At 46.7% G+C, this 25,863-nt stretch overlaps 1 protein-coding gene across 1 annotated transcript in view; it reads right to left on the reverse strand.

Moving 5' to 3' along the window:
* TPR (translocated promoter region, nuclear basket protein) overlaps positions 1 to 25,863 on the reverse strand; it is a gene marked incomplete in the record, with an annotated part of 109,954 nt that overhangs the window by 4,766 nt on the left and 79,325 nt on the right. The window contains 9 exon segments of the mRNA XM_077450770.1: positions 1,818 to 1,936; positions 2,122 to 2,278; positions 6,553 to 6,648; positions 10,234 to 10,340; positions 12,277 to 12,368; positions 12,467 to 12,535; positions 16,709 to 16,887; positions 22,333 to 22,420; positions 25,053 to 25,178. Of these exon segments, the coding sequence (XP_077306896.1) occupies positions 1,818 to 1,936; positions 2,122 to 2,278; positions 6,553 to 6,648; positions 10,234 to 10,340; positions 12,277 to 12,368; positions 12,467 to 12,535; positions 16,709 to 16,887; positions 22,333 to 22,420; positions 25,053 to 25,178 (1,033 nt within the window).

The following is a 25,863-nucleotide window of genomic DNA, read 5'->3' on the forward strand; positions in this document are numbered from 1 at the left end:
AAATTTAATGACGCGGGGGGCGGGGCCGAGTCCTGCAATCTCTGCGAATGGACACAGAAGCAGGACCCAGGAGCGTGCCCTGCGCAGGTGTCCAGCTTGGGAGAGCCTTCAACTTGAGCACTCGATGCAAGGAGGGAGCCACCAGCTCTGCCGGGGGGACCGCAGAAGAGGAGGATCAGGGCCACTGTGCAAAAAAAAAAAAAACTGCACAGTGGAGGCATGTCTTTTTATTTAATAAGAAACGAGGGTTTAAAACCCCTTTAAGTCCAATTAGGTGCAGGTTACCTCCAGGACTTCTATTACTTATATGTGACAGGTTTATCGCACTCCCAGAGAGTGCACGCCACTTATTAGAGGAGAACTAGACCCCTGCCCTTCTCCCATTCACAGAAGGCTTTGTGTTTTGTGAAGGAGTTCAAATACAAAGACTTCTGTGAATGGGCAGGATGGGGGGGGGGGGGGATGGGCAGGCATGGCAGTTCAAGTGACTCTGCTCTTGAAGGAACGAGACCACAGTGAGCAGCATCAGAGCTCCAGAAGTTATCTTCCTGGAGCACAAACCTCTCTGATGTGGAATAATAGAGAAGTCTATGGGGTGTCAGGCACCTCCTTAGACTTAACTCATGGCATACCTGCTGTTTTTACAGTAACTGAATTCCTGTAATTCAGCTTTCAATAGAACAAACTTCATTGATCACTGTGTCTGATTAAAAATCACAATCGCATTTCAACCCTGTCCCAATCTGCCTTTTGTAAAATGATGGCCAGACGGGAGCCCCATTATTCGTGTGACGCCCTCCCAGGATCGTACCCCGCGTGATCCGTCCGGATGACTGATCAGTGTACTGGACCGCTGCCGGTACCATGAGATTACCGTGACCAATCACAGCAGATCACATGATAATTGAACACAAATGAATGGCTTTTATTCATGCCATTCAATGTGTACTATTGTGTTGATCACTGCGATTGGTCACAGTAATTACATGGTACAGACAGGTTCAATAAGTGCTCGGTATTAAAGGAGGTAAAAGATTCATAAAATGAAGAGTGATGGTTTTGCGCTCCTAATATAATAAATAAATCACGTGTAAAGTGATATGTGCAAAATATACTAATCAAATTTAAAGTGCCAGTGTGCTGATAAATATTGAATAAATAGATCATCAATGTGCAAATCAATAGTAAATGAATAAATTACCAATGTGTAACCAAATATTCAATCAATTAATTAGTAATATATAAATACTAAAAACAAAAAAACATAAGTGAATCAATACTGACATATAGACACGTGATAATGTGATAAAGTTGAAAAAATCAATGCGCTACTAATCCCAAATTAATTATGAACAAATATTGAATATGGAATAAAAAAAAAAAAAAAAAATTAAAAAATCAATAAAAAACAGTGATAAAAAACAAAAACAAAATGATGAAAAAAGTCCAAAACACACGACAGCGGACAATTGATCAGTCAAAGTCCAAATATTTGGTTACACATTGGTAATTTATTCATTTAATATTGATTTGCACATTGATGATCTATTTATTTATTCAATATTTATCAGCACTTTAAATTTGATTAGTATATTTTGCACGTATCACTTTACACGCGATTGATTTCTCTATTATATTAGGAGCGCAAAACCATCACTCTTCATTTTATTTTTTCTTGAGCCAAGTTTGACTCAAACGGTGTGTGCAGCACCTATTGATTATAAAAAATTATTTTTCCGATTAGCGCAGGAGCTCCGTCTATACAAAAGATTCATAAAGGAAACCTAAATCAGCCGTTCACCTGCCAAAATATTTACCTGCAGAAGAGGAAGAGGTCGGGGGGTCTTGGCTTGTAGAGGGAAGATCGGTTTCTGACGGCTGGGCGCTCTCCTGCTCTTGCCTCGTTTCTACTTCCATTGTGGCTTCTGAGCCGACTCTAGAAAAGATTAAAAAAAAAAAAAAAACACCAAAATGTAAGAAAAGTTGAAGTTTAATGGGTTCATATTTTGCCCTTCCTGATTACTTCCACCCCCTCCCCCCCTCCCCCCACCAATTCCACCAATGACAGAGATTACAAGGTTTAGTAACAGCAGATCTTCATATCATCCAAAGAGAATTTACCCTTCAGATTCGGCCTCAGCAAAAACCTCGTCTCCTTCATCCGCTGCTCCGGACTCTACAGACGCAGAGACGTTACCAGTGGAGGTTGTGACCATCGGGACAGACTGCGAGGCATGATCAGACGTGTCCGCGGTCGGGTTCTCAGTAAAGACGGAAACTAAAAAATAAACAACAAAAATATGTCACCACCAGGTATCACCACCCCGTACCACCATCATCCACCGCCACCATCCACCACCCCGTACCACCATCATCCACCGCCACCATCCACCACCCCGTACCACCATCATCCACCGCCACCATCCACCACCCCGTACCACCATCATCCACCGCCACCATCCACCACCCCGTACCACCATCATCATCCACAACCACCACCATGTACCAACATGTACTACGTACCATCAACCACCATCATCCACCACCCCGTACCACCGCCATCATCCACAACCACCGCCATCATCCACAACCACCGCCATCATCCACCACCCCGTACCACCATCATCATCATCCACCACCCCGTACCACCATCATCATCATCCACCACCCCGTACCACCATCATCATCATCCACCACCCCGTACCACCATCATCATCATCCACCACCCCGTACCACCATCATCATCATCCACCACCACCACCACCACCACCACCACCACCACCACCACCATCATCATCATCCACCACCCCGTACCACCATCACCATCATCATCATCCACAACCATCACGATGTACCAACAACCATCATCACCAGCATCCACAACCACCACCATGTACCGACATGTACCGACATGTACTACGTACCATCATCATCATCATCATCATCCACAACCACCACCATTTACCAAAATATACTACGTACCATCACTACCATCAACCGCCATCATCATCCACAACCACCGCCATCATCATCATCATCCACAACCACCGCCATCATCATCATCATCCACAACCACCGCCATCATCATCATCCACAACCGCCGCCATCATCATCATCATCCACAACCGCCGCCATCATCATCATCATCCACAACCGCCGCCATCATCATCATCATCCACAACCGCCGCCATCATCATCATCATCCACAACCGCCGCCATCATCATCATCATCCACAACCGCCGCCATCATCATCATCATCCACAACCGCCGCCATCATCATCATCCACAACCGCCGCCATCATCATCATCCACAACCGCCGCCCTCATCATCATCCACAACCGCCGCCCTCATCATCCACAACCGCCGCCCTCATCATCCACAACCACCGCCCTCATCATCCACAACCACCGCCCTCATCATCCACAACCACCGCCCTCATCATCCACAACCACCGCCCTCATCATCCACAACCACCGCCCTCATCATCCACAACCACCGCCCTCATCATCCACAACCACCGCCCTCATCATCCACAACCACCGCCCTCATCATCCACAACCACCGCCCTCATCATCATCCACAACCACCGCCCTCATCATCATCCACAACCACCGCCCTCATCATCATCCACAACCACCGCCCTCATCATCATCCACAACCACCGCCCTCATCATCATCCACAACCACCGCCATCATCATCCACAACCACCGCCATCATCATCATCCACAACCACCGCCATCATCATCATCCACAACCACCGCCATCATCATCATCCACAACCACCGCCATCATCATCATCCACAACCACCGCCATCATCATCATCCACAACCACCGCCATCATCATCATCCACAACCACCGCCATCATCATCATCCACAACCACCGCCATCATCATCCACAACCACCGCCATCATCATCCACAACCACCACCATGTACCAACATGTACTACGTACCATCACTACCATAAACCACCATCATCTACAACCACCACCATCATCATCATCCACAACCATCATGTACCACCACCCCGCACCATCATCATCCACAACCGCCACCATGTACCATCACCATGTACTAACATGTACTACGTACCATCACTACCATCACCCACCATGTACCACCACCCCCACGTAAAATCCAACGCACTAGACTAAAACATCAGATTGTATTGCCTGTGAAATTAACCCAAGTGCGTATACATAAACCCCAAAAAAAAAAAAAAAAAAAAAAAAGTGTAATATTGTATATAGCTCATCACTGCCTAAAGCCGGCGTTTTGATAAAATTATGAAAACCGCCAAATTCCCCCCCCCCCCACCCAAAAAAGGGGGGGGGGGAATACCGGCACTTAAATTCAATAAGAAGTGGCCCTTGGCTTGGAGCTGTTTTCACAGCTGAAATCTTCCATCCTCTGCCCCCACTTTTCCCCATCCCCCCTCCACAGCAGTAAGTTTCAGGGGCTGTGGAGGTAAGAAAGGCACATAACCCCACGGAGGCAATCGCCAAGAGGGCCAACTATGCTCGTCCTTTCCGGCTACCTCCAAGAAACCGAAAAAAAAAATGGATTTTTGTGATCATCGCAGATTCCTTTATTGGGGTCCATTGAATGAAATTCTTACACCTTCTGGTTATACTGCCACCAACAGGAGGATTGGACCCCGGCAAACCAAGCTGTAGACCAGCCCATGACATCCCCTCCCGCTACCCTGCCTCCGTTTTACAGCAAAGCAGTACCCAGAGAAAGATCATAAATGGAGGGACGGGCCCTGAGCTCCTCGAGGACTCCAAGAAAAGGAATTCTGGGCTTGCTTATGAACAAACTACAAGTTGTGTCTGCCACCACAGCAGACTTCTCAACGGAACGTGGGCTGAAGCCCACTGTCAGCTGGTGTCACAGAGCCGGTCCTGGCTGAGGGATGATCACGACAATGAAGTCAGGATCTGCCCACATGCATGGCCCGGCACTTGGCTCAGCCTCTCAGCAAGTCGCTCAGAGTCTGAGCCAGCCACCCCCCTCCACAGCCCATCACAGCAAGCGAGGGGGGAGGGGGGGCGGGCGGAGACCGACAGTCACCAGCTCTCTGCTCAGAGAACCGAGCAATCAGCGGTTTGATCGCTCGGTCCCAGGGGATAAACCAAAGTTCAGGAATATTCCTTTATGATAAACCAAAGTTCAGGAATATTCCTTTATCCCATTGTTTTTCATATCTACGTACACTACAAACTGTACGATTGAATCGGTTCTGATATCGTGTTTTACTAACCTGACAGCTTATTATCCTAAATAGGAAACCTTCATTTGGTTTGCACATATTAAAGATTTTCTAACTACCAGCAAGAATGAGTCCTTATATATAAAAAGCGCCTGTCATTTCAGATCCATCATGGCAGCACCTGTTAGCAGGCGTCCAGTCACCTGCTGCCGCCACGTCCCTCACCTTGTTGTGTCACTGTCCGCATCACCAGCCTTCCCATTAAAGTGAATGGGACTGTCAAGGAGCCAACCCGCAGGCCAGGGAGGGAAGGAGGAGCCAACCCGCAGGCCAAGGAGGGAAGGAGGAGCCAACCCGCAGGCCAAGGAGGGAAGGAGGAGCCAACCCGCAGGCCAAGGAGGGAAGGAGGAGCCAACCCGCAGGCCAAGGAGGGAAGGAGGAGCCAACCCGCAGGCCAAGGAGGGAAGGAGGAGCCAACCCGCAGGCCAAGGAGGGAAGGAGGAGCCAACCCGCAGGCCAGGGAGGGAAGGAGGAGCCAACCCGCAGGCCAGGGAGGGAAGGAGGAGCCAACCCGCAGGCCAGGGAGGGAAGGAGGAGCCAACCCGCAGGCCAGGGAGGGAAGGAGGAGCCAACCCGCAGGCCAGGGAGGGAAGGAGGAGCCAACCCGCAGGCCAGGGAGGGAAGGAGGAGCCAACCCGCAGGCCAGGGAGGGAAGGAGGAGCCAACCCGCAGGCCAGGGAGGGAAGGAGGAGCCAACCCGCAGGCCAGGGAGGGAAGGAGGAGCCAACCCGCAGGCCAGGGAGGGAAGGAGGAGCCAACCCGCAGGCCAGGGAGGGAAGGAGGAGCCAACCCGCAGGCCAGGGAGGGAAGGAGGAGCCAACCCGCAGGCCAGGGAGGGAAGGAGGAGCCAACCCGCAGGCCAGGGAGGGAAGGAGGAGCCAACTGTGGGTCAGAGATGACAGTTTCTCTTTAAAAATTATGATTTAAATTGAGTTGATTTAAATCAAATTCACCCTGAAGGATTTATATTGCAAAGAGCTTAAAAAAAAAAAAAGAAAAAAAAAAAAAAAAAAGGACTTCCTTCTTCCTAGGACAGTAGCAAAAAACGGAGGCATGTTGGTAGTAGGAGGGATTATCCTGGGAAGGGATACATATTTTTCTTGCCAGTGTCGAATCCCCGCCTGCAGGTGGCAGTATAGCCCAGAGGTTGAAGATTTCTTGTGTCCATCGAAGGACAAGAAGCAAAGTAAATTTTCGTTTTTTTAGCTTTAAATCCCTTTAATCAAACAATGTCATCTATATCCCAATAGGATTTTTTTTTTTAGCGCTGTTGTACCTGGTGCTGCAACCTGAAGCGGTGTAGTTGGAACGCTGCGACCTCCTGACTCTTCTTCGTGAGCAAGGAATAGAGGCGTTTCATACATTCCTAAGCCTACAAATACGATCGTGTAAGTTGGCAAGCAAGGGAAGTTATTCCTTACAGTTACAACAATGCTAAAAACACCATCAGCAGAAAAAACGTATACTTTAAAAATAGAGATTTTAATGTGAATTATTTTATTATTTACAACTTTTCTAAAATGTGGTTTACTACTTTGTGATGAATAGCCTGGCAACCTGCAATGCGTCTGCAAACAAGCAAAGCTTACACTCCCTGCTGATCACACAGCTCTTGTACGTTGAACCTCTGCAGAGAGACTACGTCTTCCACACAGAGGGATCCTTCCTTCTGCAGCACGCTGGCAGGGGGACAGGCTTTTCTATTCCAGCTGTGGCTGCTCTCTAAAGAAAACTAAGACTTTGCACAACTTTTTTGTTGATGCATTTGGAATTAAATTTGGCCAATTTAAACTGAAAATTCAGATCAGCTTTAAAACAAAAAAACAAAACAAAAAAAAAACAAAAACAAAAAAAAAAAATTAAATAAAACTTTAAAAGCAAACCAGTCGGGAGTGTAAAGGATCGTGTAGTCAGGAGGGCGTTCTCATCAAGCCCCGTCCTTTCCATTTAAAAACAGCGCTGCTCAGACCCCATCTATTTGCATCTAAAACATTGCTGACAAGAAAAGGCCAACGTCTGACCCGCGTTTCGTCAGATGAGGCGACCTGGCAGAATTTGCAACGGAAGTGACGTTCCGTCACGGCCATCTTGGTACACCCCACTCTCCTCCACAGTAAGGATGCAGTGAGAAGGCAGCAAGCGGACATCTTGTTACACCCACAGGAGTCTTGCTTTTCACATTTTTAACAGTAAACTGAGCTTAGTGAATATAGCTATAGTGAAATTAGGGCCGAAATCTAATAGATTATAAAAAATAAAAAAAAGTTGATAACCATTTTCATAATCAAATTAATCAGCCAGCCGATTTGATGGCCTGCATACAGAATGCATTATTAGTTTACATATCAGGAAACCCAGTGAAGCGCACATACAGCTCAGCACACCATCTATACTTAGGAATGGGTGAGGAGCAATGCCTCATGGGACATGTAGTCCTGGGCAGGAAGTGGTTGGTTCTAAAGACAGGAGTTTTTTTTTACCTTGCTATAGGGGGCGCTCTATACTATACTTTGCAGCTTGCTATTGGGGGGCACTCTGAAGGCAGGAGGAGTCAGAAGTTTTGGTGGGAGACCCCAGAAGAGGAGAATCAGGACTACTCTATGCAAAACTATTACACACAGCAGGTAAGTCTAACATGTTTGTTGTTTAAAAATATATAACACTGGGAATAGAAGGCATTACATTTAATGTCAATTTTTACCAGTATTGTGCATTATATTTAAGATGATGATATCCATGAAAATAAAAAAATAAAAAAAATAATAAAAAGAAAAAGAAAAAAGTAATAAAAAAAAGATACATCTCCCCTCCCCCTTCATGTAGCTTCACATCTGACTTCTAGTTAAAATGCCAATATATCCTACTTCTGGATTATTATGTATTTGATACAAGTAATATATATTATTACCCCTTATACTAGTCATGTGCTGTTTTTGTACTATAAAAAGGGTTCATTTTAGTTTTTTTAACCCCATTATGACTGGTGATACAAAAAAAAAAAAAAAAAAAAAGAAAAGTCAGGGACTTTTTTTTTCTCAACACAAATTATGTTTTTTGCTTGAATAGACTTCAATGGAGAAGCTTCAGAAATGCATGTAATAAGTTTTTGCAGCAATTTTCATTTTTTTTTTTTTTAATCTGCCCAACAAATTGGTCAAAAAAAAAAAAAAAAAAAAGCAGCAAAATCGCATGTGCAAAAATGCAGAACGCACAGCAAAAAGCACTACAGAAAGAGATCAAAAGCAAACTGCATAAGTGTGACCCGAGCCGTACGCTGGCCACGTGGATTGATTTTTGGATGAGAATATTCATACGAAAGATCTTTGTACATTCGCTGAATGCAAGAAAGTCGTTTGAATATTTCTCTTGCTTTTAACATTCGGACTTAAAATTGATGTAATTTCTGAACGAAAATCCACATCCACCGTCTGAGAATTCCTACGACTGACAAGTTTTCTATTCTGCTCCTTCGAATTTTCCCATCACTGTGGTTGAAAAAAAAAAACGTCGATTTGACCCCACCAACGATTAGAAAATCAAACAAATGTTCTTAAAATTACTTTTTTGTTGAAGGAAGACATATATATCTCCTCTAATGGTATATAGAGTATATATCTCCTTTAATGGTATATACAATATATCCCAACCATGACACTACCTGCCTGGAGTTTGCATGTTCTCCCTGTGTGGGTTTCCTCCGGGTACTCCGGTTTCCTCCCACACTCCAAAGACATGCAGGGAGGTTAATTGGCTTCTGTCCAAAATTGGCCCCTAGTATATGAATGGGGACCTTGGATTGTGGCTCCTTGAGGGTAGGGACTGATGTGAGAGTGCAATGTACAGGGATAGGGACAATTGTAGACACTCAGGTTGAACTGGATGGACTGGTGTCTTTATTCAATCTTACTATGTAATATATCTCCTCTAATTGTATATACAGTATACATCTCCTCTAATGGTATATACAGTATATATCTCCTATTATATACACAGTATATTTCTCCTATTATACACAGTATATTTCTCCTAATATTATATACAATATATCTCCTCTAATAGTATATACAGTATACATCTCCTCTAATGGTATATACAATATATCTCATCTAATAGTATATACAGTACATATATACAATCTAATAGTATATATCCCCTCTAATAGTATATACAGTATATATCCCCTAATAGTATACAGTACATCTCCCCTCTAAAAGTATATACAGTATATATCTCTTCTGTCTTATTCTCAGAGTGGATTACAGATTTTGCTCCCTAACGATATAGTTGGTTATTTATATTTATCACTGCATAGAGATATTAGAGTTCCGAATAACTTGCCTTCCTTTAAACGTTACATATTAACTAAATACACCACACTTTAAGATTTAATCAAAACAACAAATCGGCCAACTAATCAATTATGAAAACAATCGTTAGTTGCAGCTCTAAGTGAAATAAAGTGTTTAAAAATCCGTCTATTTAGATGTCGAATTTTAAAAGCAGCGGCGAGCGAGCCGATCTCACAGGTTTGCTAATCTGACAGAAGAGCGCTGCTGGGAAAAAATCATCAAAACACTCCGAGGGATTTCAAAATCTTGAATTTCACCATATAAGCCGAGTTTCCTGTTAAAAATAAGTGTGAAATGCCAGACTCCGGTGGGTGTAACAAGATGTCTGCTTGCCGCCTTCAGACTGTATCCTTACTGTGGAGGAGTGCTGGGTGTACCAAGATGGCGGCATCAGAACGTGATTTCAGTTACAAATTCTGACGAATCACCGGCATCGTCGCCCCGTATGGGCATAATTCTTCCAGGTCACTGAATCAAAGTAAGGCAGAGGACAAGTACCAAACCCTCCCCCCCCCCCCCCCACAAATAATCTACGGTGGAAAATAAAAGTCAATACTTTCCACTATTGATGGTCGATCGATCGTAAGAGAAACTGCTCCATGTCTCACCTCCCTGGGAAGCCAGCTGGCCAAGGTCAGAGTGGCTGGAACTAGCCTGAGGCATATCTTCTGGTGGCCCAAACCGAAAGCGAGGGACGCCGGCAACCTGCGGAGAGCTGGAAACCAACACACATCAATGCGGATCTTCCAATAGTACAATATTATAGAGTGACTGCAAGTCAGGAAAAGCTACTTAACCCCTTCAATACCGGGCACTTTTACCCCTTCCTGCCCAGGCCAGTTTTCAGCGCTGTCACAGACAGAACTTTCTTTTGGCGAGATTTAATCAGCGCTGCCTTATTTTTTGCTACACAGAGAGACCAGGAAGTCTCTTTGTCATTGGCTCTTTATCCTGATGGCGATGCGCTGTGTGGTCACCACCGATATTGGGGGGGGGTTGGGGGAGACAGCTCATCGCTGTTGTGGGGGGACAGTTGGGGGGCACAAAGCTCACCACCAATGGAGGGGGGGGGACACAGCTCACCATTGATGGAGGGGATAGCATATGATGTCCTCCCAGAACAAGAGCGGTCCCTCCCGGCCCTCATATTATAGGCCTGGCAGGAACCGGTTAAAGTAGAACTATAGGCAAAACTTAGGGGAAATGTTTTCCCCCCCATTTTGGATATAGAGTACAGGAGGGTTTTTACCCGTGTCAGATTTTTTTTTTTTTTTTTTTGCCATCTGTGTCCCATTGCAGAGATTTTCTTTTACTTTCTATGCCATAGCCAAACAGGAAGTGAGAGGAAATCCCTGCAAATTAGGGGAATTCCTTGGGGACCCAAAAATCTCTCTCCACTCCATCCAAATCTTAAAAAAACAAAAAACAAAAACCATCCATGGGCGCCCAGAAGAGACGTCATCCCAAGGCCACGAGGATGCCAGAGACGCCCCAACTTCTTCTCTGCATCAGGACCACCATTATGAAGAGCACTCCCATGTTCCAGACTGCAACAGGTAAGCAAAAGACATGGCTCCACCCCTAAGGGAGTACCCCCTTCTGGTTACCGACCACCACTCCGCAAATCCCTCTTCCCCCCCTCCCCCCCCAATTGGGTTGCCTGCGACAGATTGCTCAGATATCCCTCGCCAACCAAATTACAGTGAAATGATGGAAGCCATAAGACGTTCTGGTGATCCAGAGTAGAGGTCATAATCCCAAAGCCCCCGGCCTTGTAACAATGGTGAATGTACTCGGGAGGCCCGTGCATGCTGGTCTGATGGCATACAGGGAAAAAAAAAAAAAAAAGAAGAAACCAGGCATGTGTCCCATCCGGCCAAAAGTAAACACATAAAACTGAGGACTTGGGAGCATGTCGGGGCTTTTAAGGAAAACGCATATCGCGTGTTTCCTGGTGGAAAGAAGCCTCTCTCTCTCTCATGTAAGCGGCCCTGGAAAAGGATTATTTTTTTTTGAGGGGGGGGGGGGGTTAATAAAGGAATCATTGGGATTGCCTCTGTAGGCAGCCTCTAGCGTCCGCTGGGTCCCACCAACAGCTCTGCTCACTGCTCTGGCTATGTGCAACACAGCATGGTCACCACTACTTTTACAAAAGTAATATCTGGGTTTGTGAAGGCGATTTAGTCCTTGAGGAATATAAATACATTTTTGTGCCAGAAGTTCAGCTTTAAGATATCATGTGTGCTCACAGTGCAACAAGAGTAATGTGTGCGATCTTATGCTGCCACCTCAAACCTCCGACACCGGGAGTGTCAGGGGGCTCCGTGTCAGGGGGCTCCGTGTCGGCCTCAGGCGGCTGCTCTCCCCTTCCCAGCCCTGACGTCACTCATGCTCCTACCAACCACCAGGAAAACCCTTGCACGAGTCTTTGCAGATCATGTGGAGGCTTCCCAGGCCTTAGCAATGAAGGTGAGTGATGTGATGTCAGGGCCGGGGAATGGGCAGCTGCATCAGGCTGGCACAAAGCCTTCTGTCAGAGTAAAGTAAAAAAGTTAACACAGCAGTCTTGCTAAATACAATAAAAAAAAGAAAAAAAAAAAAAAAACTCAAAAGCAATAAATTATACGCCGAATAAAAAAGGTAAAACTTACTGAATTGCTTCTGCAAAGCCATCCGTTCGATGGGGGACGACGAGGGTCGGTGTGCTGGGCACTGTGCGGTCTTCGTCATCGAAAAAGTGTTGCTGTTAAGAAATAATTAAACGCGAGGGAAAAATTACTGACTAAATTCTCCTGTTTTAGCTTTTTCCATGGAGATACGGGTAGAAGATACTCTGCTTACCATGCCTCCTAAGCCGGGTGTAAGCTGCAGTCCACGTCCTACAGACTGCCTGCGAGCCATCTGAATTCTCTGCCAATGGATTAGGGAAAGAAAAAAAAGTTATCACAACAGACTTTCCTGAATGTAAAAGTCCAGTATGACACCGAACTCCCCCCCCCCCCCCCCAACAAATCCAAGACTCCAGTACGACACAGAACCCCCCCCCCCCCCCCCGCCTCCCTAATCCATGAGTCAAATATGACACAGAGCCCCCCCCCCCCCCAAGCGTCCAGTAAAACAAAGGACCCCCCCAAATCCAAGAGTCCAATACAACAGAAACACCCCCAAATAAAAGAGTCCAGCATGACACAGACACCCCCCCCCCCCCCAATACCAGCCAAGGGACAGCTGAAGGAACTGGAAAACCTCTAACAGATAACTGGGGAATCTCCCATTATTATTATACAGGAGTTATATGGTGCCAACAGTTTGTGCAGTGCTTTACCATATAAAGGGAGACAGCACAGTTACAATAAGAAAAACACAAGAGGGTTAAAGCCCCGTACACAAGGCCAACGGCCAGGTCAACAGAAACCAGCAGACAATTTGCTCATATGTACAACAGCCTGTCCGGGTTCTGTCTAAGAGGCATAACCGAAAAATATCTGCTGATCAGTAGTGTTCTGGAGGGGGAGGGCCAGTCCCCCAGTTAGAACACAAAAGCTCAGCTGGGAGATTGCTGTACCAACATTGGATAGTTAGTGCGAGCTCCTAAGGCTTTACCAGTGGAGGCATTAGCAGAGAGGGGGTGGAGGACACTGAATGGAGGTCAGTGGTGGGATTGGTAGTGAGGGGTGGAGGACACTGAATGGAGACCAGTGAAGGGATTGGTAGTGAGGGATGGAGGACACTGAATGGAGACCAGTGGAGGGATTGGTAGAGAGGGGTGGAGGACACTGAATGGAGACCAGTGAAGGGATTGGTAGAGAGGGGTGGAGGACACTGAATGGAGACCAGTGAAGGAATTGGTAGTGAGGGATGGAGGACACTGAAAGGAGGGATTGGTAGAGAAGGATGGAGGACACTGAATGGAGACCAGTGGAGGGATTGGCAGAGAGGGGTGGAGGACACTGAATGAAGACCAGTGGAGGGATTGGCAGAGAGGGATGGAGGACACTGAATGGAGAACAGTGGAGGGATTGGCAGAGAGGGATGGAGGACACTGAATGGAGGTCAGTGGAGGGATTGGTAGAGAGGGGTGGAGGACACTGAATGGAGACCAGTGAAGGGATTGGTAGTGAGGGATGGAGGACACTGAATGGAGGGATTGGTAGAGAGGGATGGAGGACACTGAATGGAGACCAGTGGAGGGATTGGCAGAGAGGGATGGAGGATACTGAATGGAGGGATTGGTAGAGAGGGATGGAGGACACTGAATGGAGGGATTGGTAGAGAGGGATGGAGGACACTGAATGGAGGGATTGGTAGAGAGGGGTGGAGGACACTGAATGGAGGGATTGGTAGAGAGGGGTGGAGGACACTGAATGGAGACCAGTGAAGGGATTGGTAGTGAGGGATGGAGGACACTGAATGGAGGTCAGTGGAGGGATTGGTAGAGAGGGATGGAGGACACTGAATGGAGACCAGTGGAGGGATTGGCAGAGAGGGGTGGAGGACACTGAATGGAGACCAGTGAAGGGATTGGTAGTGAGGGATGGAGGACACTGAATGGAGACCAGTGGAGGGATTGGTAGAGAGGTGTGGAGGACACTGAATGGAGACCAGTGGAGGGATTGGCAGAGAGGGATGGAGGACACTGAATGGAGGGATTGGTAGAGAGGGATGGAGGACACTGAATGGAGGGATTGGTAGAGAGGGATGGAGGACACTGAATGGAGGGATTGGTAGAGAGGGATGGAGGACACTGAATGGAGGGATTGGTAGAGAGGGATGGAGGACACTGAATGGAGGGATTGGTAGAGAGGGGTGGAGGACACTGAATGGAGACCAGTGGAGGGATTGGCAGAGAGGGGTGGAGGACACTGAATGGAGGGATTGGTAGAGAGGGGTGGAGGACACTGAATGGAGGGATTGGTAGAGAGGGGTGGAGGACACTGAATGGAGGGATTGGTAGAGAGGGGTGGAGGACACTGAATGGAGGGATTGGTAGAGAGGGGTGGAGGACACTGAATGGAGGGATTGGTAGAGAGGAGTGGAGGACACTGAATGGAGGGATTGGTAGAGAGGGGTGGAGGACACTGAATGGAGACCAGTGAAGGGATTGGTAGTGAGGGATGGAGGACACTGAATGGAGGGATTGGTAGAGAGGGATGGAGGACACTGAATGGAGGGATTGGTAGAGAGGGATGGAGGACACTGAATGGAGGGATTGGTAGAGAGGGGTGGAGGACACTGAATGGAGGGATTGGTAGAGAGGGGTGGAGGACACTGAATGGAGACCAGTGGAGGGATTGGTAGTGAGGGTTGGAGGACACTGAATGGAGACCAGTGGAGGGATTAGTAGAGAGGGATGGAGGACACTGAATGGAGACCAGTGAAGGGATTGGTAGTGAGGGATGGAGGACACTGAATGGAGACCAGTGGAGGGATTGGTAGTGAGGGATGGAGGACACTGAATGGAGACCAGTGGAGGGATTGGTAGTGAGGGATGGAGGACACTGAATGGAGGGATTGGTAGTGAGGGATGGAGGACACTGAATGGAGACCAGTGGATGGATTGGTAGAGAGGGGTGGAGGACACTGAATGGAGACCAGTGAAGGGATTGGTAGTGAGGGATGGAGGACACTGAATGGAGGGATTGGTAGAGAGGGATGGAGGACACTGAATGGAGACCAGTGAAGGGATTGGTAGTGAGGGATGGAGGACACTGAATGGAGGGATTGGTAGAGAGGGGTGGAGGACACTGAATGGAGACCAGTGGAGGGATTGGCAGAGAGGGATGGAGGACACTGAATGGAGACCAGTGGAGGGATTGGTAGAGAGGGATGGAGGACACTGAATGGAGGGATTGGTAGAGAGGGATGGAGGACACTGAATGGAGGGATTGGTAGAGAGGGGTGGAGGACACTGAATGGAGGGATTGGTAGAGAGGGGTGGAGGACACTGAATGGAGACCAGTGAAGGAATTGGTAGTGAGGGATGGAGGACACTGAATGGAGGGATTGGTAGAGAGGGATGGAGGACACTGAATGGAGACCAGTGAAGGAATTGGTAGTGAGGGATGGAGGACACTGAATGGAGGGATTGGCAGAGAGGGATGGAGGACACTGAATGGAGACCAGTGAAGGAATTGGTAGTGAGGGATGGAGGACACTGAATGGAGGGATTGGTAGAGAGGGATGGAGGACACTGAATGGAGACCAGTGGAGGGATTGGTAGAGAGGGGTGGAGGACACTGAATGGAGACCAGTGAAGGGATTGGTAGTGAGGGATGGAGGACACTGAATGGAGGGATTGGTAGAGAGGGATGGAGGACACTGAATGGAGACCAGTGGAGGGATTGGTAGTGAGGGATGGAGGACACTGAATGGAGGGATTGGTAGTGAGGGATGGAGGACACTGAATGGAGACCAGTGGATGGATTGGTAGAGAGGGGTGGAGGACACTGAATGGAGACCAGTGAAGGGATTGGTAGTGAGGGATGGAGGACACTGAATGGAGGGATTGGTAGAGAGGGATGGAGGACACTGAATGGAGACCAGTGAAGGGATTGGTAGTGAGGGATGGAGGACACTGAATGGAGGGATTGGTAGAGAGGGGTGGAGGACACTGAATGGAGACCAGTGGAGGGATTGGCAGAGAGGGATGGAGGACACTGAATGGAGACCAGTGGAGGGATTGGTAGAGAGGGATGGAGGACACTGAATGGAGGGATTGGTAGAGAGGGATGGAGGACACTGAATGGAGGGATTGGTAGAGAGGGGTGGAGGACACTGAATGGAGGGATTGGTAGAGAGGGGTGGAGGACACTGAATGGAGGGATTGGTAGAGAGGGGTGGAGGACACTGAGTGGAGGGATTGGTAGAGAGGGGTGGCAGACAATGAGCAGTTGGAAAGGTGGAGGAGGAGTTCAGTAGCATTTTCTGCACCCATCCTCATGTAGAGGTCTCTATGAAGCAACTATGAAATGTGTGTCCATCCTCCGCACACAGACAGGACTAATCTCAGGGCTTGGCTCGGTTTTCCAAATCAACAACAAAAGGTAAAAGGAAGATGAAGATCTGTGTGAGGGATACAGGTACCTGAGGAGGCGGGCCGAGCTCTGGCGGCGGAGCAGGAATCGTCAAGCAAAGAGGCAGAGGGTGGGGTTGTCTGCGAGGAGACTGCGGAGGCCGAGGAGCTTGTCTATCGGAGGCCGAGGACGGCTGTTCCCGCGCTTCTTGTGCAAGGGTGGAATCTGTCGTTCCCATACTTGCGTCAGCTAAATAACAATAAAGAAGCTGCTGAACATCCAAGAAATGACATTTTCAAGCTTTTCAAACATCGTACATAGAAAACGCAGAGAAAGCAGAGCGGCACCAACCCCACTCTGGTTTAGACCATGTAGCCGGCAGCTACGGCCAGTGCTGAGATGACAGAGGGGGACGTCTGCTGACACTAGACATGTGCCATTCGTTTAGTTCCGAATTCGTTTATCGAATTTTGACAAATTAGTTAATTCCAAATTTTTCAATTTCCAAAATTTCCGAATTTTGGATTTTCAAAAATCAGAAAGAAAGAAAAAAATCTGTTTAATTCTAAATAACGATTAAATGATAGGTATTGGAATTCCCTTTCAAATTTGTCTGTTGGTGAACATAACGAGTACGAATTCATCCGAAGTTACGAGTTATCTGAAATGCCGAATGCCGCATCTAACCAAATGGAAAGTAACGATCTAATAATAAAACCTTTTTATTATTTATTATTAATTTTCTAACTTCAGATAAATTCGTACTCGTTAAATAGTTATTAAACCTGATTTTCTTTTTTTCAGATTTTCAAAATTTTGGACTTTCAAATCTTTGAATTCCGAAAATCTGAAAAATCGAAAATGTGAAAATTCCTGAAAAAGCGAAGGAAACTAAAACGAAAATGAACATTTTTTTTTGTCAATGCACATGTCTAGCTGACACATCACGTACTCATGAGCACTTCGCCATCTACTCGATCTGCGACCCACTGGGACCGAAACCGACGCGGCCTCGCTCTTTCTTCCTTCGATTAGGGGAGTTTGCAATCTTATCCTGGAAAGTACTAAACTAACTTGGCAATCTCTCTCCTATTCTTAGTGGTTACAGCTCTGCATACCCACCTGCCCTCCAGAAGATTTACCCCTCCCCCTTCATGACCAGGCCATTATTTTTATTTATTTTTTGCGATACAGATCTTATTTTAACTGACAATTGTGCGGTCGTGCAACTCTGTACCAAATAAAATGTAAGCCCCCCCCCCCCCCAATAGAACTTTCTTTTGGTGTTATTTGATCACCTCTGTATTAATTTTTTGCGCTATAAACAAAAAAAAAAAAAAAAAAAAAAAAAAAAAAGACAGACAATTTAAAAAATAAAAAAAAATAAAAAGTTTTTTTTTTTTTACTTTTCTATAAAACCCAATACAAAAAGTAAAACATGTTACATATTTCTATTTATACCTTTTTATCAATATTCAAATACTTTGCGTGTGCTGCCAAGATGAAACATTTGCATCCATCATGCCATGTGGGCACACTGTACACGTGGCATGATGGATACAAATGTTTCAGCTTGGCAGCACACGACAAGTAAATAATTTTCATATGTATACATATGAAAATAATTTACTTGTTTCATATTATTATTACTAAATAAACTATGTTTACCACTCTACCGCCACAAGCCAATTGCCTCATTTAAAGTCCCACATTCCTTTCTTATTCACCTGAATCAGGAATGGAGGTAATGACAAGGAAAAAAAAATAAATAAATCTAATTTCTTAATCAATTTAGGAATTCTGCTACAAATTTTTGGTAAAAAAAAAAATCCCAATAAGTGTATATTGATTGGTTTGGGCAAAAGCTATAATATCTACAAACTATGGCATATATACTGGATTTTTTTTTTTTTTTACTAGTAATGGCTGTGATCAGCAACTAATAGCGGGACTGCGATTTTGCGGCAGACAATTGGACGCAGTGTGGGAACCAGTGACACCATTACAGTGATCCGTGCTAAAAATATACACTGTCACTGTACTAATGACACTGGCTGGGAAGGGGTTAAACATATAGGGTGATCAAAGGGCTAAATGTGTGCCAGTGTTTATGTGTACCGTGTGCGCTGCTTTTACTAAAGAAGTCATGGATTTTATTCCCTGCTTTGCGGGGAAAGAAAATCCATCCCTTCCCCGCTGACCGGACAGAGCTCACCCTTGTTTACATAGGCAGGGCTCTATCCTGTGCTTCTTCCCGAGGACATCCATCGGCCGGCACCCACTGATTGTACACAGCAGATACCAATCGCAGCAAAGCCGGGGTCGCCAGCAGCACACGTTCCCTGCCCAGAAAGTGCTGGACCAGGTACCTAGTACGTGATGTGGCACAGGAGAGCCGCCATGCCGCCGTATATCTATGTAATGGGGTTGGCATGTGGATACTCTGTATTACGCTGCAGTTTGATTGATCGTTTGCTGCCAATACGAATGGCAGTTTTCCCTGAGGAAGCGGGCGTAGTCCCGCAAAACGCACAGGAGAAGCTACTCTGCAATTCCTTCTCAGGCCCCCTTCACATTACTGCAACGCCAAAGTCGCACGATTGTGCCGCGATTTTAGGAAATGCCGGTGGAAACTTGAGGTCTATGGACCTCAACTCACTTCATAGTCGGACCAATGTAGTACAGGGACTACGATGAAGCCGCACAGATATGAACGGTACTCACTGGAAACCATAGGGGGGGGGGGGGGGGGGACTTGTCATGTGACTTTGCAGTTCCAAGTCGCAGGACAAGCCGCACAAGTGTGAGAGGGGCTTTATGGATATTTGGGGTCGCTACCATCTGCAAACACTGAAAATAACTGCAGCTTTATTATTCTTTATTATTTTGTTTGTTGTGTTGAGTTTTAGCATTCTAACAAAAACATTTTAATGTTTGGATAAATAAAATGTACATTTTTTTTTTTTAAATACAGCTTTAGCATCTTACAAATCCTACTTGGTTCGGTTTGGTTGGGACTTGCGGTTTCATTGTCGGTATAACCGAAGATGCGATACCAATAAATCCTGACAGACACACAGACTGGTGTTATGCGATCGCCCTCTAAATCCTCATTTTTTTCGTCAAAACCAGCACTGAATGTATGTAATAGCATGGGGTGTGCTGGAGGGTGTATTGATGTTGCCAATGGGGGGGATCTATTGTCACTGGTGGGGAGGTCTTGTGTTGCTAGGGGGTCTTGTGTTGCTGGAAGGGATCTACTGTTGAGGGAGAGGTCTCTTATTACTGGCTGCAGGAGGATCTATTGATGCTGGCTGCTGGGAGATCTGTTGTTGCTGCTGGGGGGGGGTTTAATGTTGCTTGGGTGGATATTTTGTCACTGGGTGGATCACTGCTGCTGCAAGGAGTCTATTGTTCTTGGGGTGGAATCCATTGTTGAGTGGGGATCTAGTGTTGCTGGCTGCTGGGGATCCATTTTACTGCTTTTTCTTTTTATCATTAACACTTTCCATACAAATGATTTAGCACCACAAAATACTTGGTTCTGTATTCTCTAAAAGGGGCACTACTGGTAGGGGGTGGAATCACGGGATGGCGGTCAGAGGTAAGTAGGGGGTGGAGACAAGGGGTGACTCAGATGGGGGGAGGGGGGGCTTCCTGCACCTATTCTCCAAAAAAAGCTCTGGTCAAAATCTATGTTTAAATCTCCTCCCATCCCCATTCTACGCCTAATCTCTCTACCCTGTAAAAGGAAAGATCTATACTTGCCTATTCTGAGGGGGCTCCAGTGCGGTCACATGACCGGCTTTGGTATAGAGAAGGGACAGCCGACAACAGATGCCCCCCCTTTTTAAGCTTTGGGGTGCCACCCCCCCCAGGCTCTGCAGCGGTTGTCGGCGATCTCTCTACAGCGAATATTCTTCACGTTCCCATCGCACCCGTTCCTGTATAAAAGGCTCTTCTGTAGCGGGGGCTGCCGTGATCACCAGCCGGACACCAATCGATCACAGATAAACACACGTTCGCCAGCAGACCCCGGATCTCGTATTGCCGTCCAAACCTTTTATTGTAGAAAGATCGCATCACAGTGCGACGTTTCGGAGCCACGCAGGACCCCCCCTTCCCCAGGCACGCGATTGACGAAGGGGGTCGCGCGTGGCTCCGAAACGTTGCACTGATCGTGTTGTGATGTGTTCTACCTACAATAAAAGCTTTGGACTGCAATACGAGATCCATGGTGTGCTGGCGATCAATGGAGCCGGCGCTGGAGAGATCAAGTGACCGACTTCAGAATAGGCGAGTATACAGACCTTTCCTTTTACAGGGTAGGTAGGATAGGCTTAGAATGGGGGGTGGGAGTAGATTTAGGCTTTGTTTGGTTTTGGCTTGCCTTCCACCGTAACCCCCTCCCCCAACTGGTCACAGTAAGCTAAACAGTAGGTCAGCGCACCTACTATATTAGGGCAACGTTTATAAACCCTTCACACATGTACAGCACATGTGCAGACCAGGCATGCCCACATGAGCGCCTCTGATCACTGCAAACCATGGCTGTAATCAGTAGCCACTCCTCTCCTTGCATTCATAACAGCGGAGCAACCTGCTCAGCCATGTCTCTTCTGGGCATCTATAGAAGTGGAGGAGCACTAGGCTCCCGGGGAGGCACACCTCCCCATCCCCCCTCCCCCCTCCGACCTAACCCAACATGACGTAGCCCGGAGCTCCCTGCCGGGGGAAGAGAGAAGCCACAACTGATGTCCGAGCCCCCCCCCCCCTTCTGTACCTCTCTCCTCCATTCAGAGAGGAAACCCAGGGCCGTGCTTCAGTGTGACACATCACTGTGATAGCCAATCAGAGGCTTTCACAGTGATCAGCTGATCCAGAACCAGGAGTGCTGGGTCTCCGTTGGGGACGTGCGGGACCCAGGACTCTGTGTCTTTGTGCTGGGAGCTCACAGTGCAGCTCGCTCCCAGCACAAAGGTGGTTACGCATATACAGCCCCATGAAAAAAATACCAATCCAGTGTGGCCACGTACACACGTGCTGGCAGCGGAAAGGGATTAACAAAAAAAATAAAGTATAGCTGATGAACTGCAGGTCACGTGATCGCAGTTTATTCCCGAGCGATTCACGAACCTGCTAGTGGGCGTGTATTGAGAAGCGGGGAGCAGCTTCCCCTCTAGCCCCTCCTCCTCTCTGCATCGTCTGCCCCGGTCTATACACCCCCCCCCCCCCGGAGACCCACAAATCATGTGACATGCTGGTGGGCGTGTATGGGCGGGGCAGACACGTATGACATGTCTCGGAGGCAGCTTCCCAAAGAGAAACGGTTGGCTTGGAAGCCGATGTCTGAAGGCCGGAGGGATGAACGGGGGGTGGAAGATAAAAGCACGACTGTACAATGTACCTGTATCTAAGTGCGGGGTGACAGGGGATGTAAACTGACCAAGCTAAAATGGATCAGCTGCCACGCTTAGCATGGTCAGCTTTTATGATCCGGAGAAAGGGCACAGGTAGGTTCAACCAAGTAATAGAGAGGAAAAGCAGGCACTAACAACAGTGATATGAAAAAAATAAAATGGAAATTCATTACAGATACAGCGGAATGATGTTTTATTTTTTAGGTTTACAAAACACTTTAATGGGATGAAGTTGAATGGAATGGTGGTAAGTAATGAAAGTAATCTTGCGTACTGTTTTGTGAATCCGCAGGTCTCTGCCCGCCGTCTCCGGTGCCCATGCTTTCTTCCGTCTCTGTTCCAGGATCCGTGCCGTCCGCACACTGCAAGAGGATTACCAAAAATACTTAATTGAAAGGCAACGCAAGACTTTCCATTCACACTTCTATTGTATACAAAGTCTCCCCTCCCCCCATAGAAAACTTCACCTTCTCAATCAACACTGAAAACGTAGATAGGAAGGCAGATTAGATTTACTCTTTTAACGCTCTTTGTTTTACATTTCTTCAGTTACTTCCTGGTATCTGGCCTAGGCAAATGTCATATCCCAGGAGTCTCAGGAGGGGAGAAGGGGGTTTTCTCAGCTAACACCACCCTCCTGCTGGTGTTCTGTCAGATTAGGCGACCCGCCAGAATGTGTAATGGAAGGGACGTTTCGTTGCCGCCATCTTGCTACACCCCGCACTCCTTCACTGTAACGGCACACTGAGAAGGGGGCAAGCGGACATCTTGTTACACCCACTGGAGTTTTACATTTTACACTTAAACAGTGAATTGAGTTTATATTGTGAACTACGGTACTTAGTCTGTCTGACTGTTTAGATGTTGAATTTTAAAAGCAGCAGCGAGCTTGCGGATCTCACAGGTTTGCTAATCACACAGAAGTTCGATGGTTTTAAAATTCAACATGTAAACATTCAGAGTTCTAAGTACCATAGCTCACAACATAAACTCAGTTTACTGTTAAAATGTAAAAGTCCAGTGGGTGTAACAAGATGTCCGCTTGCCCCCTTCTCAGTGTGTCGTTACTGTGGAGGAGTGCGGGGTGTAGCAAGATGGCGGCAACGAAACGTCACTTAAAATTAAGTGTAATGCCGCGTACACACGATCGGAAAAAGCTCTGATGGTTTTCCCGACGGAATTCCGCTCAAACTGTCTTGCCTACACGCGGTTACACCAAATTCCGACTGTCAAAAACGCGGTGACAACCAACATGTACGACGGGACTAGAAAAAGGAAGTTCAATAGCCAGTAGCGTCCGTCTCGTAGTTGAATCTGAGTGTGCGTGAGTTTTTGCGCTTCAGAATTGCATACAAACGGATTTTTGGATAGGAACTTTTTCCGACCGAAAAATTGAGACTGAAATTCGGCCAGCAAAAGTCCGATGGAGCGTACAACACGATCGCATTTTCCAACCAAAAGCGCTCATCTGTCTTTTGCTCGCCGAATTTCCAATCGTGTGTACGCGGTGTAATGCAGCGTACACACGATCGTAATTCTCGGCGGTAAAGGCTATGATGGTTTTTCTGACGGAATTCCACTCAAGCTTGGCTTGCATACACGCGGGTCACACAAAAGTTCTCTGAACTTTCGACCGTCAAGAACGCGGTGACGTACAACACTATGACAAGCCGAGAAAAAGTTGAATGCTTCCGAGCGTGCGTAGGAATTTTTGCGCGTCGGAATTGCTACAGACAATCGGGATTTCCGATCCAAAAACTTTTTCCATCGGAAAATTTGAGAACCTGCTCTCAATCTTTTGCTGGCGGAAAATCGCCAAGCCAACATGTCACACTTTACAAATTGCGCACACTCATGAAATAGCAACAAACTTCGGTACTTAAAAATCTCCACAGGCGATGCTTTAAACACCTTTACAGGTTATCAGTTTAGAGTTATAGAGGAGATCTGATGCTGGAATTATTGCTCCAACGTTAGGCGAGATCTCACATGTGTGGTGCGAACACAGTTTACATATGCGCTCGCTTCTGCGTGAAGGGATGGGGGCACTAGAGATTTTATTTATTTTTTATTTAACTTTTTATAGTGTCCCTTTATTTTTTTCATTTCTATTAAAAGGAATGTAAACATTCCTTGTGATGGAAATAAGGGATGACAGGTACTTGCAACCTGGACCGGAAGTGATGTCATGGCGTCGCTTCGATCCTCTAAGGCAGGGGTGCCCAACCAGTGGCCCGGGGGCCACAGGTGGCCCACGGAGCCCTCTGATGTGGCCCGCAACCTCCTGCTCTGGGATGGTGGTTTGACAAGCCCAGATCACAGGTTGCCGACCCATCATCCCAGAGCATCAGTGTTGTAACTGAAGCCGGCGGGAGAAAGCAAGAAGTTGCAGAGCAGAGCCACATAAGCTGATGCTTCCTGTATAGCGCCAGCTCTTGTCACAATCAATACTAAATGCATTCTGCCTGGGACAGCAACAGCCAGGATAAACTGAATGGAAGACCATTATTAAAGGTGTGTTTGTTACTGAAATCAGTGTATATATGGGCATATCTGTTCTTCAGTGGTTACTAGGCTGCTGTTAAACTAATCCTGCACCTGCGGGTTACCTGCACTGAGCCATAGACTGTTATTACCTGTGGGTTTGGTGCCCTTTCAGTACGTGCACTATACCATCAGGATATAATAGAAGTCTATGGCAAAGTGCAGCTAACCTGCAGGAAAGCTAGGAGGTGCACGTGGCGCATCAGTGTGAAAGGGAACCATCCCCTTCCATCACATTGAATTGGAGGGCCCATAGAGTAGCATGGGTTGTGTCTATATATATATATATATATATATATATATATATATATATATATATATATATATATATATATATATATATATATATATATATATATATATATATCTTTTTTTATATTTAGCCATTTCCCTGGAGGTGTGCAGACCATAAACTGATAAAGGGTGGGGGGTTGGGGGGGATATACATACAGCAGCGTCTTCTCCTTCATAGGCTTCGTTGCCATCAGCGCTGCCGCCTTCACCATTGCTCTCGTCTCCATCTCCCATTCCAGCATCGTCTTCATCATCTTCATCCTCCCCGTAGCCCTGTATGTCCTTGGACAGAAGAACACTTGAACCGTTACATACTAGCAAACATGGGATATATGATGTTGAATATTTCAGACCAGCAGATGCGATTCATTTTGCGCTCTTTCGTCTTTTTTCTGCACAACCAATAGTAGTGCTCATTATTTAACGTGACCCTGTAGCTACTGCAAACTTTTCGGATCAAGGCATAGGGGGGAAGGGGGAGGGGAGGGTAAACACTCCACCTTCCCTGCTGTTGGGCTTGTGAACTTCTAAGGACTGCAGAAGGAGCAACTAGTGAGATCCGCGTTCTTTAGGATTGGCGTTCAGTGGTGCAGGCACCAGGAAATACAATAAAGATTTTTAGGAGGACAACACACCGCATGGCTACCCTTTTCATTTTTGATGTTTGTCCATTATGTGCAGTCTCAGCACAGGTGTGGTTGTTACTTGCACAGTAACTTGGAAGGGTTGTAGCGTCATTGCAACACAGATTTTACCCTCTATTCCCCCAACCCTGAGAAACATTATGCAGGGACGCATACTTCTGATATTGATAGGATTGGAACGGAGTTCAGTGGTGCAGGAAATACAATAAAGATGTTTATGAGCACAACACACTGTTGCCAGTAATAGATGGTGAGGGGAATCCTGTGGGTACTGGGGTCAGGGTAGAGGAAGCCGGAGGAACATGGGGTGGGTGTGTGTGTGT

Source organism: Lithobates pipiens, unplaced genomic scaffold (assembly GCF_037356315.1).
Source record: "Lithobates pipiens isolate NorthernLeopardFrog02 unplaced genomic scaffold, aLitPip1_a1.2 Scaffold_23, whole genome shotgun sequence".
Lineage (NCBI taxonomy): Eukaryota > Metazoa > Chordata > Amphibia > Anura > Ranidae > Lithobates > Lithobates pipiens.